Consider the following 15,008-nt stretch of genomic DNA (forward strand, 5'->3'; position numbering starts at 1 on the left):
ACCTTGGAGGCTAAGGATCTTCCTCCTACATGGCTTCCGCAGATGCCTTCGTGTAGCTCTGCCATTATCCTGTGCACTCATCGCCACTGACGCATGTTAGGATAGGGTGAGTGAAACCGTGCCTGAACAACACCCCATCCACCAAGGTATATCTTACGGCGTTCCTTTTGATTTTCTTACCCTCTTCAGGGTCCACTGGAAGGGCCCCATCCGCCAGGTACCGTTTATAGGGCGTCATCCAGGTGTCTCCCGTGGACAGGACACAAACCTGCATCTGCTCTTCCTCAGACACACCCGCGTACATACTGATGCGGGGCGCCCTCTGCGTATTTTGGGTTAATGAGGAATGACTCCTCGGCCTTCCCCTTGATGCATAAATCTGGAGGACATCCACCCTGTTGTCTTCCACGAATCGACGCGGAGCTTTGAGGGTCTCCTGGATCACTGTCCTCTGTCTACCCCCCTTGCCTGAGCTGGCCAGCTTTGCAAGCAGGTCAGCTCTGGCATTCTGCTCCCTCGGGACGTGTATCAACTCAAGAGCGTTGAACGCCCCTCTCAACAACTTGACGTATTTGAGATACGCCGCCATCTATGGGTCCTTCGCCTGGAACCCACCCGACACCTGCCCCGTGACCAACTGGGAGTCGCTCTTCACCAGGAGGTTCTGTGCGCCCATCTCTTTGGCCAAGAGCATTCCTGCAATCAAGGCTTCGTATTCTGCTTGGTTGTTACTTGCCTTGAAGGCAAAACGCAAGGCCCGCTCGATTAGTATGCCGTCGGGTCCTTCCAGCACTATTCTCGCACCACTCCCTTGCTGGTTTGAGGAACCGTCGACCGAGAGCAGCCACTGTGAACCCGCTTCCACTTCTTGCTCACCTCCGGGCGAAAGTTCTGCTACAAAATCCGCATACACCTGCCCCTTAATGGATCCTCTAGGCTCGTACTGTATGTCGAATTCCGACAGTTCCACAGCCCAGCGTACCATTCTTCCTGCCACATCGGGCTTCTGCAGCACCTTCTGTATGGGGAGGTTGGTCATTACCACCACCGTGAAACTGTGAAAGTAATGACGGAGCCTCCTAGCCGAGAACACTACCGCCAGTGCCGCCTTCTCCAGCGCCTGGTACCTTGTGTCGGCTCCCTGTAAGGCTTTGCTTACAAAGTAGATGGGCTTCTGACTCTGGCTCTGCTCTTGTACCAACACAGAACTGATGGCCCTATCTGTTACAGTAAAATACAAACGGAGGGGCACGCCCGTTACCGGTTTGCAGAGAACCGGAGGCGTCGCCAGGTACTCCTTCAGTTTAACGAAAGCCGCTTCGCATTCCTCAGTCCATGCAAAGCGACTGTTTCTCTTGAGGCACTGGAAGTACGGGTGCCCCTTTTCTCCTCCAGCGGAAACAAACCTCGAGAGCGCCGTCATCCGCCCTGTCAACTGTTGAACCTCCTTTACCGATGTCGGGCTCCGCATGGCAATAATGGCCGCACATTTGTCGGGGTTCGCCTCTATACCCCTCTCGGTGAGCAGAAAACCCAAGAATTTACCGGCCTCTACCCCAAAAACACACTTCTCGGGGTTCAACTTGAGGCGGTACTTGGATATCGTGTTGAACAATTCCTCCAAGTCTGCCATGTGCTGCATCCTGTTCTGCGACGCCACCACCATGTCATCCACATAGGCGTATACATTCCTCCCGAGCATTGGCGCCAAGACCTTATCCATTAACCTCTGGTACGTGGCGCCCGCATTTTTGAGTCCGAAAGGCATCACCTTATAGCAATAACTGCATGTTTCAGTCATGAACGCAGTTTTGCTCTCGTCCCTGGGGTGCATCTTGATTTGGTTATAACCTGAGAAGGCGTCCAGGAAGCTTAACACTTTGCTGCCAGACGCGCTGTCCACTAGGGCGTCAATGCTGGGCAGCGGATAGGAATCCTTCGGGCACGCCTTATTCAGGTCCGTGAAGTCAACGCACATTCTCCATTTCCCGTTTTCTTCACCAGAACGACATTGGCGAGCCACTCAGGGTACTGAATCTCCCTAATGTGGCCAGCACTCAACAGCTTCTGCGTTTCGTCTTTCACCACCTGTTGTCGCTCCTCATTGAATTTCCTCCTTCTCTGGCGCACGGGGCGAACCGTGGCGTCCATGCTGAGGTGGTGGCACAGAAAATCGGGGTCAATGCCCGGCATGTCCGAGGCGGACCACGCGAAGGCATCCATGTGGCGCGAAATCACTTCCGCCACCCCTTCCCGTTCTTCTGGGCTTAGCGAGCTTCCTAACTTGAAAGCTTTGCCGCCAATCTCCCTCTCTAGGATGTTGGTCGCGGGTTGCTCCCTATTATCATCATCGGCGGGCTCCGCTTCTTCTACGGGCGCCGCCTCCTCCACGTGTGCTTCCTCCATTGGCGCATCTGCTTCTGCTATGGCCTCTTCGGGGGTCTTCCCAGCGGGCGTCGCCTCGATCATCGTTGCGTCCGCGCTCGGTGGACGCTCGTACACCATGAAAACGCCTCTCTTCGTCTTCAGGCTGTTTTCGTAGCATTTTCTTGCCTCCTCTTGGTCTGATCTGATGACTATCACCCGGCCACTGAGGTCCGATAGCTTCATCTTCATGTGTCGGGTGGAGGATATTGCACTCAGACGGTTTAGCGCCGGTCTGCCCAGCAAAATGTTATAGGCAGAATTGGCGTTAACGACGAGGTACCGAATGCTCTCTGTTCGGGAGGCCTCTCCGTCCGTGAACGTAGTCCTCAACTCCAGGTACCCCCGGACCTCTATCTGGTTATCCCCGAACCCATACAAACATCCCGTATAGGGACTCAGTAGATCGGGGGACAACCGTAACTTATTAAAAGTCGACAGAAACATGACGTCTGCCGAGCTTCCTTGATCAACGAGCACTCGGTGGACCTTTCTTCCAGCCGTGACGACCGAGATGACAACGGGATCGTTGTCATGGGGCACCACATCTCGGAGATCCCTTCGTGTGAACACAATATCTGACTCCCAGGGCTCCCCCGAGAGCCTCTCTTCGATTGAATTTACCCCCCTCGCGTATTTCTTCCGCTGGGAGGCGGTGGGTCCTCCGCCGGAAAAACCTCCAGCAATGGTGTGGACCTCGCCAAGCATAGGCATCTCGTGTGCTGGCTCATCCGCCGGCGACGGCAGGGTGGCGGTCGTGGTGGACTCTGCGACATAATCTTTCAAAAACCCAGTCCTCACCAGCTCATCTAGCTGGTAGCCCAACGACAGGCAATTATCAATTTGGTGCCCGAAAGCCTCGAGAAATCCGCACCAAGAGTCTTTACGGGGCCCTAGCACCTTGTCGGTCTTCGCCGGTCGCCTCAGCCTCTCGGCTATGTTGGGCACGGCGATCAAATCCTTCAACTCGACTACGAAGTTGTACCTCGCCGGTCTTGCTCTTTCTCTGGTGGGGCGTTTGCCTCCTGCGGGGCCCCGAGGCTGGGGCTTTCTGGCCTCGTAGGGGCGTCTCGCCTCTGGCTTCTTTCTCCCCGTCGTGGTCTCATTGACTCTGACGGGTTGAACTCGCGCCGGTCCCCTTGGGCGTGAGGGCACGGTACTAGTGCGCTTCACACATACCTCCCCTTCCGAAGCGATATGCTCCACCGCCCTGCGCCGTAATTCTGCGAAAGTCCTAGGGCGATTGCGGATAATAGATTCTCCAAAGGGCCCTGGGCATACGCCTTTCACAAATGCGTACACGATCATAGGCTCCTCTGTTGTACCAACCTTCACGACCTGGGCCCCGAAGCGATTGATATACTCCTTCAGGGTCTCCCCCTGATACTGCTTCACGTCAAACAGGTCGTAGGAGACCGGCGGCGGGGCCTTGTTGGCCAAATACTGTTCTCTGAATAACCGCGACAACTGGCGGAAAGACGTGATATGGCCCTCGGGAAGGCTGATGAACCAGTCCATAGCCATCCCGGTCAGGGTGCTCATGAAGAGCTTGCACTTGGCGGCATCAGAGCCGCCTATCAGGACCATCTGCGTGTGTAACGCCGCGAGGTGCGTCTCCGGGTCCTCCATCCCAGTGAAAATTGCCTTGGGTCCCGCGAACGTGTTCGGGATTGCTGCGTCTAGGATCTCCTGCGAGAACGGAGTGGAAAACTCCCTTGGTGGGGAGTGATTCTCCATCTCGTCATGCCCAGGCCGCCTCCTATCGTTTCTCAGGCCCTGGCGCAACTCCTCATTCACACGGTGGAGCTCTTCGTTGCGCTCATGCGAGGCGTCAAGATCTGCCTGCATGCGCTCCTGCTCCATCTTCGAATCTGCCATGTCCTGCTGCAACCCCCTCATTATTTCCAGAACCTGCTGCATGGATAGGTCTGCGGGGGCTGCGCGCGCTGATCTTCGTCTGGTGGGGGCCATTGTCACTCCAACCTCCTTCAGCACTACCGTAACCTGGTAGATTTTCACAAACTTGTGTGATGGGACTGATGTTTTATATCGGCCCCACGGTGGGCGCCAAATGTTCCGTCCGGTTGACCGGGACGTCTTCGTGCGCGACCTCAACCGTCAGCTAAGGACTCCTTCCCACTGATTGCCTGTGAATTCCTGCAAAAAAGAGGACAAAGAGGCGCCCTAGCGGCCGTTTGCACTCCGACGCTCAAGTCAGCCAGCAAGAAACACCAAGAAAACTGTCCACCCACGTATCTGAGCACCGCGTGTGGCACTCTGAAGGGTGGCAAAGGAACTGTGTATATGTGTGTGTGTTGTCCCCTTCAGGCAAAAATATTCTCCAGTCACTTGTACGTAATCCTCAAGCACGGGCAAGCAACCAGAGAGTTTCTTCTCAATTTGTCGAAGGTTCCAACCCTTTTTCCGACATTCCCAGCGCTATTTAAACTGCCCCAGCATTTAAAGCGCCTTAAAGCGCTTTTAATCTCAAACATAACACACTCATTAAAGCGCTTAATTACGAAACGTAGCGCATTTAAGACGTTGAAACGCTCGGGAGCCCTAATAGTACCTGAATGCTCGAAAGGGAAACTGTATTGAATATCTTTAATTACCTGGCATCTGACTAGAGGGTGTTTCTATTCTGGCATGGCTGTCGTACACGTGGAGGGCCTCACGACGCCATGACCCCATCTGGGGGCGTTTCTGCCCACCTGGGGACGTCTCTACGTGTGAGCCCTCCTGCTTGGGAGTGCTACTGCGCTAGGGGTGGCTTTTTGGGTGCCAACTCATGCCCCCAAGTATCTAGCCACTCACTCTGAGAGCGTATCTGCCTTCCTCTCGCACCCTGCACCCGGTTATCCTGGGCGTGACCTTCCTCTTGGGTCGTATCTGTCCCGAAGGCGTCTCTGGGGCGGCAGGGGTACTTCACGAGTCAGGCTGCCCTTTACTGGTACTATCACTATGGCCTTGAAGCCACCTTTTCCTTCTCTTTATCACTTTCCCGAGATATCGGGTCCTGAGGCTTTCCCACGGCGTCGCTCCCTCCATGGTCTTTCCTACCCATGGGTATCGGGGAACCACACCGTGATTGCCTTGCTTTTACCCTGTTTAATCTGGCGACGCCCTCACCTGGGCGACGCCTTCACCTAGGCGACGCCTTCACCTAGGCGACGCCTCCTCTTGGCGTCTCTACATCTGGGCGACACCTCGAGCTGACTTTGGCTTTCCAGTCGTTGACCTTGACCTTGACTTAGTCAACGCCCTGATACGGGACGGTACAGAATATAATTTCAATCACACCTATTAAATTATTACAAATTCTCTTAATTTTTTTTTACATTTTTTACTCTATTTATCTTAATATTAACATCCTCAAACATCCTCATTTTCTTCACATTTTTCTTTCAAATCACTCCCTAAAATTCATTCCTAATCCAAATAAAAGCATAAATCAGTAGTTCAAAAAAACTGAGTAAATTCCTAATCCAAATAAAAGCATAGCATAGATGATACTTCAGAATCTTAAAACAATTCCATAGGATAAGAAGTATCTCAAATTCAATCCGTGTAATTTACTCCCTAATTCAGAATCCTTTAAACAATTACTTAGGACATGTAAACCCTTAAAACACTCTGCCATTTAAAAGACACAGGTTAGTGCCAACATCCGTCACTCCGCACCAGTCCAGGCAGCGGACCACCACTGCTCACCGCACCACCACCACGCACGGCCGTACCAGCGGCGCCCACAGCCGCCCCCACACAACTGCTCTCGACGCGCGCTCGCCTGCGCACAGCCGCACCCCGCGCACGCACCACCGCTCACGACGCGTGCTCGCCTGCGCACATCGCGCCGCCGCCGCGCTCTGCACCTGGTGGGTCTCCTCCGCGCCGCAACACAGTCCCGCACTCGCCGCCGCCGCGCCTTAGACAGACCTGCGCGAAGCACCTGGTCGCCGCGAAGCACGATCTGGGACACCGCCGCTGCCCCTGCAAAACCCTACCACCGCGCGTCGTTTTATTTTCTTCTTCTGTTCGTGATGAGACCGAAAATTAAAAAAAATAAAATCCTGTCATCTGACTAGCTTTTGCTGCTGCTGGTTGCCTCCACTGTTCACCTTTTTTTCTTCCTTCTTTAAATCTTCATTTTATTATGTTATGACCTTATTATTCTTTCTGTTTGGATTTACATTGTTCTTCACTTCAAAAAGTTCCTGAACTTTTGCACCAACTTTTACTCATCAGGTCATTATTATTCTTCAAAAATTTCGCGCTTCGCCTTCACATCGGTCAGTCCTTCTTCACATTTAATGTTTTCTGCCCATTGCTTTTGTGTGTGTGAATATTATGTTGCATGTGTTGTCTGTTTAGTTCGTATCTGTTAGATGGTTATTTTGCTTTTGTTTCACAAGTCACCAGTTTTCTCAGTGATTTTCGTAGAAGATGGTTGAACTTCTTATGTGCCTCCTGTGCCGTTATATTCTAACAGTGCGTGTTTGATTTGGTTTATACCGGACAGATTTTGGGAAATTACTTATTATTGTTTTGGTGGGTTCCAAATTTTATTGCTGAGTCTTGGAGAGTATTCTCATTTTGTAGTGAACCCAAAACATAGTCTTAGCGTTGTTCACGCATTAGCTGCAGCAAGTTTTGCCGAAATATGGGGTTATGCCCCCCCTCTCCTCTCTCTAGTAATTTGCTCTGAGGCAACCTAGGTCTTATTTGCATTACTTGCTGCTCATTTTCTACTTCTTTTCTAACGCATTGCTGTATCACCTTCATCTTCAAGTGTTACTTTGCGCATGACTGGTTTCATTCATAGTTACCTTCTTTAATTATGGTCTACTACCTTTTTTGGGTTCAGATTCTGCTGCACTTCCAAAAGAGTTGGTTGTGCAGTTCTTGTTTTCAGACACCATCTTTAAGTTCCTGTAGGCTTTTGAGTTCTATAATGGCCAGTGATTTTTCTGTCATCTCCAATGGAGACAGCAATGGCAATGTAAATCCACAACCTAATCAGCAAAGGACGTACCAAGTGGTAGTGGCTGCCACCCAAGATTGGGGCATTGGTAAGGATGGGAAGTTACCCTGGAGGTTGCCTACTGATCTCAAATTTTTTAAGGAGATCACTGAGAAAACATCTGATCCTGGAAAGAAGAATGCCATCGTAATGGGAAGGAAAACATGGGAGAGTATCCCTCTTCAGTACAGGCCTCTTTCTGGTCGCCTTAATGTTGTTCTTACTCGCTCAGGCAGCTTTGATATTGCAACGGCAGAGAATGTTGTTATATGTGGAAGTATGTATTCTGCATTGGAGCTACTAGCTGCTTCTCCTTACTCTCTGTCAATTGAGAAAGTATTTGTTATTGGAGGTGGTCAGATATTTAGGTACTTATTTGTTTTAAAATGTGATTTTCTTCACCTGCGCTTTCATATTCATGTTAAGCTCTTTCTCTGTTTTAGCTGATAATTTCCATGTACAGAGAGGCTCTCAATGCACGTGGATGTGAAGCTATCCACTTAACAGAAATTCAGTCAAACATTGAGTGCGACACTTTTATGCCTTCAGTTGATTTCACTATATTTCGGCCATGGTACTCATCCTTTCCCAAAGTGGAGAACAACATACGCTATTCTTTCATCACTTATGTGCGTGTAAGGAGTTCTGCTGTGGAGTCCCTGAGTCAGAATATTGATCCACTTATTGATAATAATTCTGATTCCATAAAATTTGAGGTCAAGGATTTTTCTTTTCTTCCCAAAATGATTTTTGAGAGACATGAGGAGAATATGTATCTTAAGCTGGTTCAAGACATCATTACCGAAGGTACAATAAAGGGTGATAGGACAGGGACCGGTACCTTCTCAAAATTTGGTAGCCAGGTAACGTTTTGATTGGTATATTGAGGGTTGTTGTAGTTTATATGCTGACTTTGTCTTTTTCCACAGATGAGATTCAATTTGCGCAGAAGCTTTCCTCTTCTAACAACTAAGGCATGTAGTAGAGATTATGTTTTAAGGCGTTTCTTATCTATTGTGTAAAAGAATCTGTCTTTCATGTGAACGGTTTTTTTTTTTCCTTTGGTTTGATTATTATATTGTGTATACTAATATGAATGTTTTATTGGGAAGGATAATATATAGTTGTAAATTTTGATAGAAATTTGACATGATTTCTTCAATTGATTGTAGAAAGTATTTTGGCGAGGGGTTGTTGAAGAGCTTCTTTGGTTTATCAGTGGCTCAACAAATGCCAAGGTAATAATATCTTCTGCCTATCTATTCCATACACATTTGAAGCCTCATCTATTCATAGTTTGGTCGCAAACAAGCTGACATGAGCCAACTATTGGCGAACATGAAGTTGGTGTATCTTATAACATTTGAGCTTGGATTTGAATAATAGATGTAAACATGTGGAAAGTTCAGGTGCTTCTAAACTAACTCATTCCTTGTATTATTTATTTCTATAATATATTGAACTTATAAATATGATTGCATCCTCTTTTAGTGTTGAAATTTTGAAAACAATATTCATAGATACAGAGAATAACATGTGAAAACAATGCAATTATAGAATAATTAGTTATGTGTAGTGTACGAACCTGAATTGACATATATCTCTTTGAGCACTACCAAACCTTTTTTTTTTCTTGAGAGTTTTCTACCCACCTTATAGGGAATTATTTGGAGATTATGTCTGTTAATTTTTTTAATGAGATGACAAATTTAATATCTCTCAGGGAAGGTAGGGACCCCTCATTGGATTATTTATTATTGATCTAACCCATCATTAATTATTAATAAACACTAATCCATATTAATTTAACATTTAATCTATACAGAATTTAATGAATACATCTTGTATAATCATTACCTTCATCGTACTTAAAGACAACATGTCAATATAGTGAAAAAAATGTTGTAAGTGTTTCCCATGGCCAAGGAGCGTGTTGAATTTTTGCCCCAAATCTTTTATGAATAGTTAAAATAAAACCAGACCTAAGCAACACTGAACTTGTATTCTGCTGGCTCTAGTATGTCTTTGTTTTGAAGAATTTACTGTCTGGCTCTACATAAGTTTGTTGCATTAGGACCTGGTGGTTATTAAGGGTGTTCATGAAGTTGATTTTCTATTAGAGTGAAAAATTAATTTGTTGTGATGCTGTGGACTTTTTAATATAAGATTGTTTGATAACACAGCTTGCACTTGCTAAGCATTCACTGTTTCTTTTTAGTGTCTTAGAGATAAAGGGTTACGGACTAAACTTTAATTCACAGCATTTCACTTGCGTCAGGTGCTTTATATTTTAGTTAACAGGAAATCTTTTACTAGTACGGTATACTTTATTGTATGATCCTCCATCTGAAAACAAGGAATATTTGGCAGGTGCTACAGGAAAAAAACATTCATATATGGGATGGCAATGCATCCAGAGAATACCTTGATGGGCAAGCATGATTATATGTTTTAACTTTGAAGTTCAAATTATGCATTTTTCCTTTATATTGCAATTAATAATTGGCTTTACATGTTTCATTACAGTGTTGGTTTGACAGAGAGGGAGGAGGGCGACTTGGGACCTGTTTATGGGTTTCAATGGAGGCACTTTGGAGCCACGTAGGTGAATTATATCTTTTTTCTGCAGGTATTACAATAGATTGTTTTATTTGGAATCTGCTCAAACATTTAGTTGGTCTTACCTTTTATAGATACACTGATATGCATGTTGACTACTCCGGCCAAGGGTTTGATCAGCTTTTAGATGTTATTAACAAGATAAAGAATAATCCTGATGATCGGCGAATCATTCTCTCTGCATGGAATCCAGCTGATCTTAAATTAATGGCACTTCCACCTTGCCACATGTTTGCACAGGTCTGCACCTTAATTCATTGTGTTTTCTTTGAAAACTCTCCTCTCACATATTTATTTTGTAATTTTAACTTTTGCAGTTTTATGTAGCACACGGGGAGTTATCATGTCAAATGTATCAGCGATCTGCTGACATGGGCCTGGGCGTTCCATTTAATATTGCATCTTATGCCCTCCTGACATGCATGATTGCTCATGTTTGTGGTATGTAAATTATTAAAGCATTCACTCTATACCTAAATATGTAGTCAGTTGATAAATGTTGAGGTTTCGTGGATGTAATTAGAGATGATGTATCCCCTTTTATATGGTTGTTTGACTTTAAGCTAATAGGTGTGGTTCTCAAAGATTCGATATTATGCTCTGGCTGGCAAAGCCTGATTCTTTTTTGTTTGCTAGAATCGGCCCTAGAAAGTTTAGCTCACTCAGGTGTTTTGTTTAGACTCGACAAGTCTTTGTTGGACTTTAGTTGTGTGTGGACATTGATTCAGTTCTACATGTTCCATCTTAGTAACTTAGAAAATTTTGCATAATAGAGGCCAAGAGTTTTGTTTTTCTTGTTGGTATTCGATCTGTAGTCTAATTTTTCGGGTGTAGGTAGGTTCAGGGTTTACATGCTTTTATTGGTTTTGATAATATCACTAGAGAAGAAATGCAGCCTAAAAGGTAATTATGTAAAATAACTGACCCTTTTACATTACTTGGCTTCTCAGATCTAATTCCTGGTGATTTTATCCATGCTATTGGGGATACACATGTTTACAGCAATCATGTGAGGCCTTTGCAGGAGCAGCTCCATAACCTTCCAAAACCTTTTCCAGTATGTCTCTTGTTTAGCACTTCTTTTAGTTTGTCTTTTGACTCTTTTCCTTGTTGACTCCCTCAATGTACTTCGAAGCAGACATTGAAGATAAATCCAAAGAAAGATATAGATTCTTTTGTGGCTGCTGATTTCAAGCTCATAGGCTATGATCCTCACCAGAAGATTGAAATGAAGATGGCTGTCTAAAGTGTGGGGTTTCTCACTTTCAGGCTGTTTCTGCTTTTTGAATTGAGGCGAGTACGTGGTTTGGGTTTTGGTTTTTACATAGAACTCTACTGGATTCTGTTACCATTATTATTTATATAAAAGGATTTCAGTACAATGTTTTTTGGTGCTTTCTTTAGCCTATGATCAGTACTAGAACTATGGTGATTAAGTTAATATCAACACCTTCTTGGCAAATTAAGTAAAATGTTCAGTACTGTCTAGGTTTTATAGCTAGTTTTGTAAATCTACATGAATTTGAATTGATTTAAAATCTTAATGCTATTTTGCATCACCCTTCTTCTGTACTCTTCCGGAGATAAATTTCTAGAAATCGCCTGAAAAAGGATGGTTCAACTAACATGTAAGGATAGTGCAAAAGGTAATTCCCTTCCATGACCTGTATCAGAGTCCAATTTCAATGGTCCAGCACTGCAGAGTCTTCAAATTAAAAGGAAGTAGGAAAAGAAAATAGAATCTTTTATTTAAATTATTACGCAGTAGTAGCTTCAAAATTTTGATTTGGATTCTTTTGAACAAGTTTTAACTTAATACTGATAGGAAAATGATACTTTGACAACCTGATATATGTTTAAAAATATTTATATAATAAAAGTTAAATTTGGAATTAAATGATATGAAAAAATATTAAAATAATAATATTGGGACTTAGTAGTGTTTATATAAAAAATGTAGGTTGTCAGTATTATTACCCATACTGATATAGTTAGAGTTGACTGTTCATAATTTGAATAGGTACCAAACATAAAATAATTTGACACCAATTTCAATACACATTTTGCTGTGTAATGTTGCTGCTTTTCGGAGAATGTTATTACAAGCTTTGGGTGTATAAATATGTGCTGCATTTTTTAATGAACAGTAGTCACTATATTTTCACATTTTCTTATCTGGCGTTTTATTTGCTGTTCTTGGATGTTATTCCTTCTGTTCTCCTGTGTTTCAGGCACAACGATAGGAAGATTATGTTAAAATTGTGTACTATTATTAAAGATCATCTGATAGACACGTACTTAGTTCATACATGTTGTTTGTGGAAATCCTTTGGGTCCATGTGTTACGGCTCTAAGGTGATTTAGATTAACTTCAATTTCCTTCCTTTCCAATGTACACGCTCCACTATAATTTTGAAGGATCTATTACTCGATGTTTTAGATAAACAATTTTCTATTTGTTTATTATTTGAACTTATGATGGACAAGCAGCTTCAGTGCCTATTCAACAAGTTTTTTTAATAGTTTATCATAAATTTAACTATATAAATTATCAAAATATTTTGACTACTTAATTTGAATAGGTATAAATTAAATTAAGTTCAAATGAGCCTGGTATGAGTTTATTTTTTTCTTCAAAAGCCTCGGTTATATTTTTGCTGAACCTGTATATACTTGCAAAGTGACATCCTTGAATGTGCTTGTGAATTTTTATGTAATTATATAAATATTATGAACTAAAAGATTTGAGTATTTGAATGCAATCGATCAAAGTCGCCATTGGAATAGCTTACCAAATATTCTTATTTTTCATGCTATCTCATCTATTAAATGCAAGTTCTCATAAACAAATGATCAGTTCGAACTACTTTCGATGTAAGTTTGCATAGCATCAAATATTTTGGGACCAATTGAAAATAAGTTGGAACTTAGTTATTACAACACTAACACGAATTTAAAAATAAAAATATAAAAGACTAAAAATATGTTCTAAAATCATATATATTTGGAGACACATACTACTGTTTGAGAAGGTCAACGAGCTGGGTCAATGCAAATGTGGCTATTTTTTATTTCGTATGTGCTGACGTAAGAATTTTTGGACTAACGTTGAACTGAAAGGCTCCGCTTCTTTAAAAGGCGATCCAGGTCCATACTTAGCCTCGCTCATAACTTAACTCACCTACGCTTTCATCTTCACTTACCCACGTTGCATCCAATGGAAACAGCTCAATTTATTTTCGCGAATGGTGGAGCTGGAGAAGCTAGCTACGCAAACAATTCCTCCTTTCAAGTACCATCATACTATCTAACTATATGTTTTCCACAACACTATCATCGTTGTGTTGTTCCTTATGTATTATGTTGCTTTTTAATTATATTAGTTTGATGCAGAGTAAGATGATATCAAAAGTGAAACCTATACTTGAAGAAAGTATGAAGTCCTTGTATTGCAACTCTGTCCCCAGCTGTTTCAAAGTGGCTGATTTGGGTTGCTCTTCGGGACCAAATGCACTTCAGGTGGCGTATGATATTATTGATGTTGTTCATAACATAACTCCCAGCTATAACCGTGTGCCACCCATCGAATTCCAAATTTACCTCAACGATCAATTTCAAAACGATTTCAACAACATCTTTGAGTCCCTACCTTCCTTCTATGAAAGGCTACGAGAAGAAAAGGGAGAGAGATTAGGTTCATGTTTCGTCAATGCAACGCCCGGAAGCTTTTATGGGAGACTCTTCCCGACCAATTCCATGCACTTTTTTCATTCTTCCACCAGTCTCCATTGGCTCTCTCAGGTTATCTTCAATTATCAATACGAAGCAATAACTCACATACGCGGTATTTTAATATTTGTTTTTCAATTTGGCAACAGGCTCCAAAGGGGTTGGCTAAGGGTACAGGATTGATTAACAAGAAAAACATTTACTTCACAAACACGAGCCCATGCACAGTGTACCAAGCTTACCTTGACCAGTTCAGTGAAGATTTCAATCTGTTTCTAGAATCACGTGCGGAGGAATTAGTGCATGGTGGTGGTATAGTTCTAACATTTGTTGGTAGAGATGAAACTTCTGACATAATCACTCCTTGGGGGTTAATTGGTTTGGTTCTCAATGACATGGTTTTGGAGGTACATATATATATATAAACGAGTCTACCTTGAACAAAGTACTGTCTTATTATTGTTTGATTTGTTTGTTTCTTATCATTTTCATGGAATCATAACTTTATGGACTGCTGCATATTGTGCAATGCAGAGTTTGATTGGAGAGGCAAAGTTGGAGTCCGTTAATATGGCAAGATATGGTCCTACTGCTGATGAAGTGAAACAATTGATTGATGCAGAAGGGTCTTTCACTCTTCAAAAGTTGGAGATATTCAAGTCGAGTTGGGATGAGGGCTTGAAAGAAAATGGTAACGGTGATTTCGCTTTAGATGCAAATGTCAAAGCCAATTTCATAGGCAAATACGTGAGAGCTACAACTGAACCTTTTCTGACGGCACGGTTTGGAGAAGGTATAATTGATGAATTATTCCTTAGATTCAGAAAGAAGGTTGCCAAACTGTTGGGGGAACAAAACTTAGAGTATACTTATCTGGTCATTTTCATGACAAAAAAGTGATACAAATTACTCACGTTAAAGCATATGTGGTGCTTGTGCCGAATCAGATGCGATGCGATGCGTTGGAGAGTTTTTAATAATGTGTTTGAGTGAAACACCATATGTCCTTGTGCTTCTACCATTTCCTCTGCCCACCCTATATATTTCAAGAAAAAGTTTTTCTTGCTTTTTGCTACTCATGCAATTAAGGAAATTTTTTCTTTTACACTAGTTTTTTTTCTCACTTTCACTTTTCAACCTCTTTTAATAATAAAATATTATGTTTCCTTTATAAAAATTAATATAAACAAAATAATGATATATTGTCAAGTGA

At 43.4% G+C, this 15,008-nt stretch overlaps 2 protein-coding genes across 11 annotated transcripts; both read left to right on the top strand.

Moving 5' to 3' along the window:
* Positions 1-5,946: 5,946 nt before the first annotated feature.
* Positions 5,947-11,625, top strand: LOC137820114 (bifunctional dihydrofolate reductase-thymidylate synthase). Of its 9 annotated transcripts, none has more exons than XM_068623944.1 (12): positions 5,982-6,527; positions 6,673-6,716; positions 7,417-7,815; positions 7,911-8,310; positions 8,377-8,421; positions 8,620-8,685; positions 9,818-9,879; positions 9,974-10,048; positions 10,141-10,306; positions 10,384-10,507; positions 11,017-11,123; positions 11,205-11,625. In XM_068623944.1, the coding sequence occupies exons 3-12, from the start codon at positions 7,598-7,600 to the stop codon at positions 11,310-11,312; spliced, it is 1,371 nt and encodes a 456-aa protein (XP_068480045.1). In that variant the 5' UTR covers positions 5,982-6,527; positions 6,673-6,716; positions 7,417-7,597; the 3' UTR covers positions 11,313-11,625. The 9 variants fall into 9 exon arrangements, 3 of the variants coding, with proteins under 3 accessions (XP_068480045.1, XP_068480044.1, XP_068480043.1); XM_068623943.1 differs by having other exon boundaries at positions 5,997-6,527; positions 7,292-7,815; XR_011082544.1 differs by having other exon boundaries at positions 6,024-6,527; positions 7,292-7,815; positions 9,974-10,052.
* Positions 11,626-13,210: 1,585 nt separating this feature from the next.
* LOC137820116 (probable caffeine synthase MTL2) lies at positions 13,211-14,905 on the top strand. 2 transcript variants are annotated; one of them, XM_068623945.1, is made up of 4 exons: positions 13,211-13,358; positions 13,460-13,867; positions 13,945-14,202; positions 14,330-14,905. In XM_068623945.1, the coding sequence occupies exons 1-4, from the start codon at positions 13,284-13,286 to the stop codon at positions 14,693-14,695; spliced, it is 1,107 nt and encodes a 368-aa protein (XP_068480046.1). In that variant the 5' UTR covers positions 13,211-13,283; the 3' UTR covers positions 14,696-14,905. The 2 variants fall into 2 exon arrangements, with proteins under 2 accessions (XP_068480046.1, XP_068480047.1); XM_068623946.1 differs by having other exon boundaries at positions 13,221-13,358; positions 13,450-13,867.
* The last annotated feature ends 103 nt before the right edge of the window (positions 14,906-15,008 follow it).

This window comes from Phaseolus vulgaris, chromosome 9 (genome assembly GCF_000499845.2).
Source record: "Phaseolus vulgaris cultivar G19833 chromosome 9, P. vulgaris v2.0, whole genome shotgun sequence".
NCBI lineage: Eukaryota > Viridiplantae > Streptophyta > Magnoliopsida > Fabales > Fabaceae > Phaseolus > Phaseolus vulgaris.

Bases quoted from the DNA above. Each gene is read 5' to 3' on its own strand.
- LOC137820114 (XM_068623942.1), top strand. From the start codon at position 7,379: ATGGCCAGTGATTTTTCTGTCATCTCCAATGGAGACAGCAATGGCAAT. The intron at 7,816-7,910 runs GTACTTATTTGT...TTCCATGTACAG, and splicing joins GGAGGTGGTCAGATATTTAG to AGAGGCTCTCAATGCACGTG. The intron at 9,880-9,973 runs GCAAGCATGATT...GTTTCATTACAG, and splicing joins TCCAGAGAATACCTTGATGG to TGTTGGTTTGACAGAGAGGG.
- LOC137820116 (XM_068623945.1), top strand. From the start codon at position 13,284: ATGGAAACAGCTCAATTTATTTTCGCGAATGGTGGAGCTGGAGAAGCT. The intron at 13,359-13,459 runs GTACCATCATAC...AGTTTGATGCAG, and splicing joins CAAACAATTCCTCCTTTCAA to AGTAAGATGATATCAAAAGT. The intron at 14,203-14,329 runs GTACATATATAT...TGTGCAATGCAG, and splicing joins TCAATGACATGGTTTTGGAG to AGTTTGATTGGAGAGGCAAA.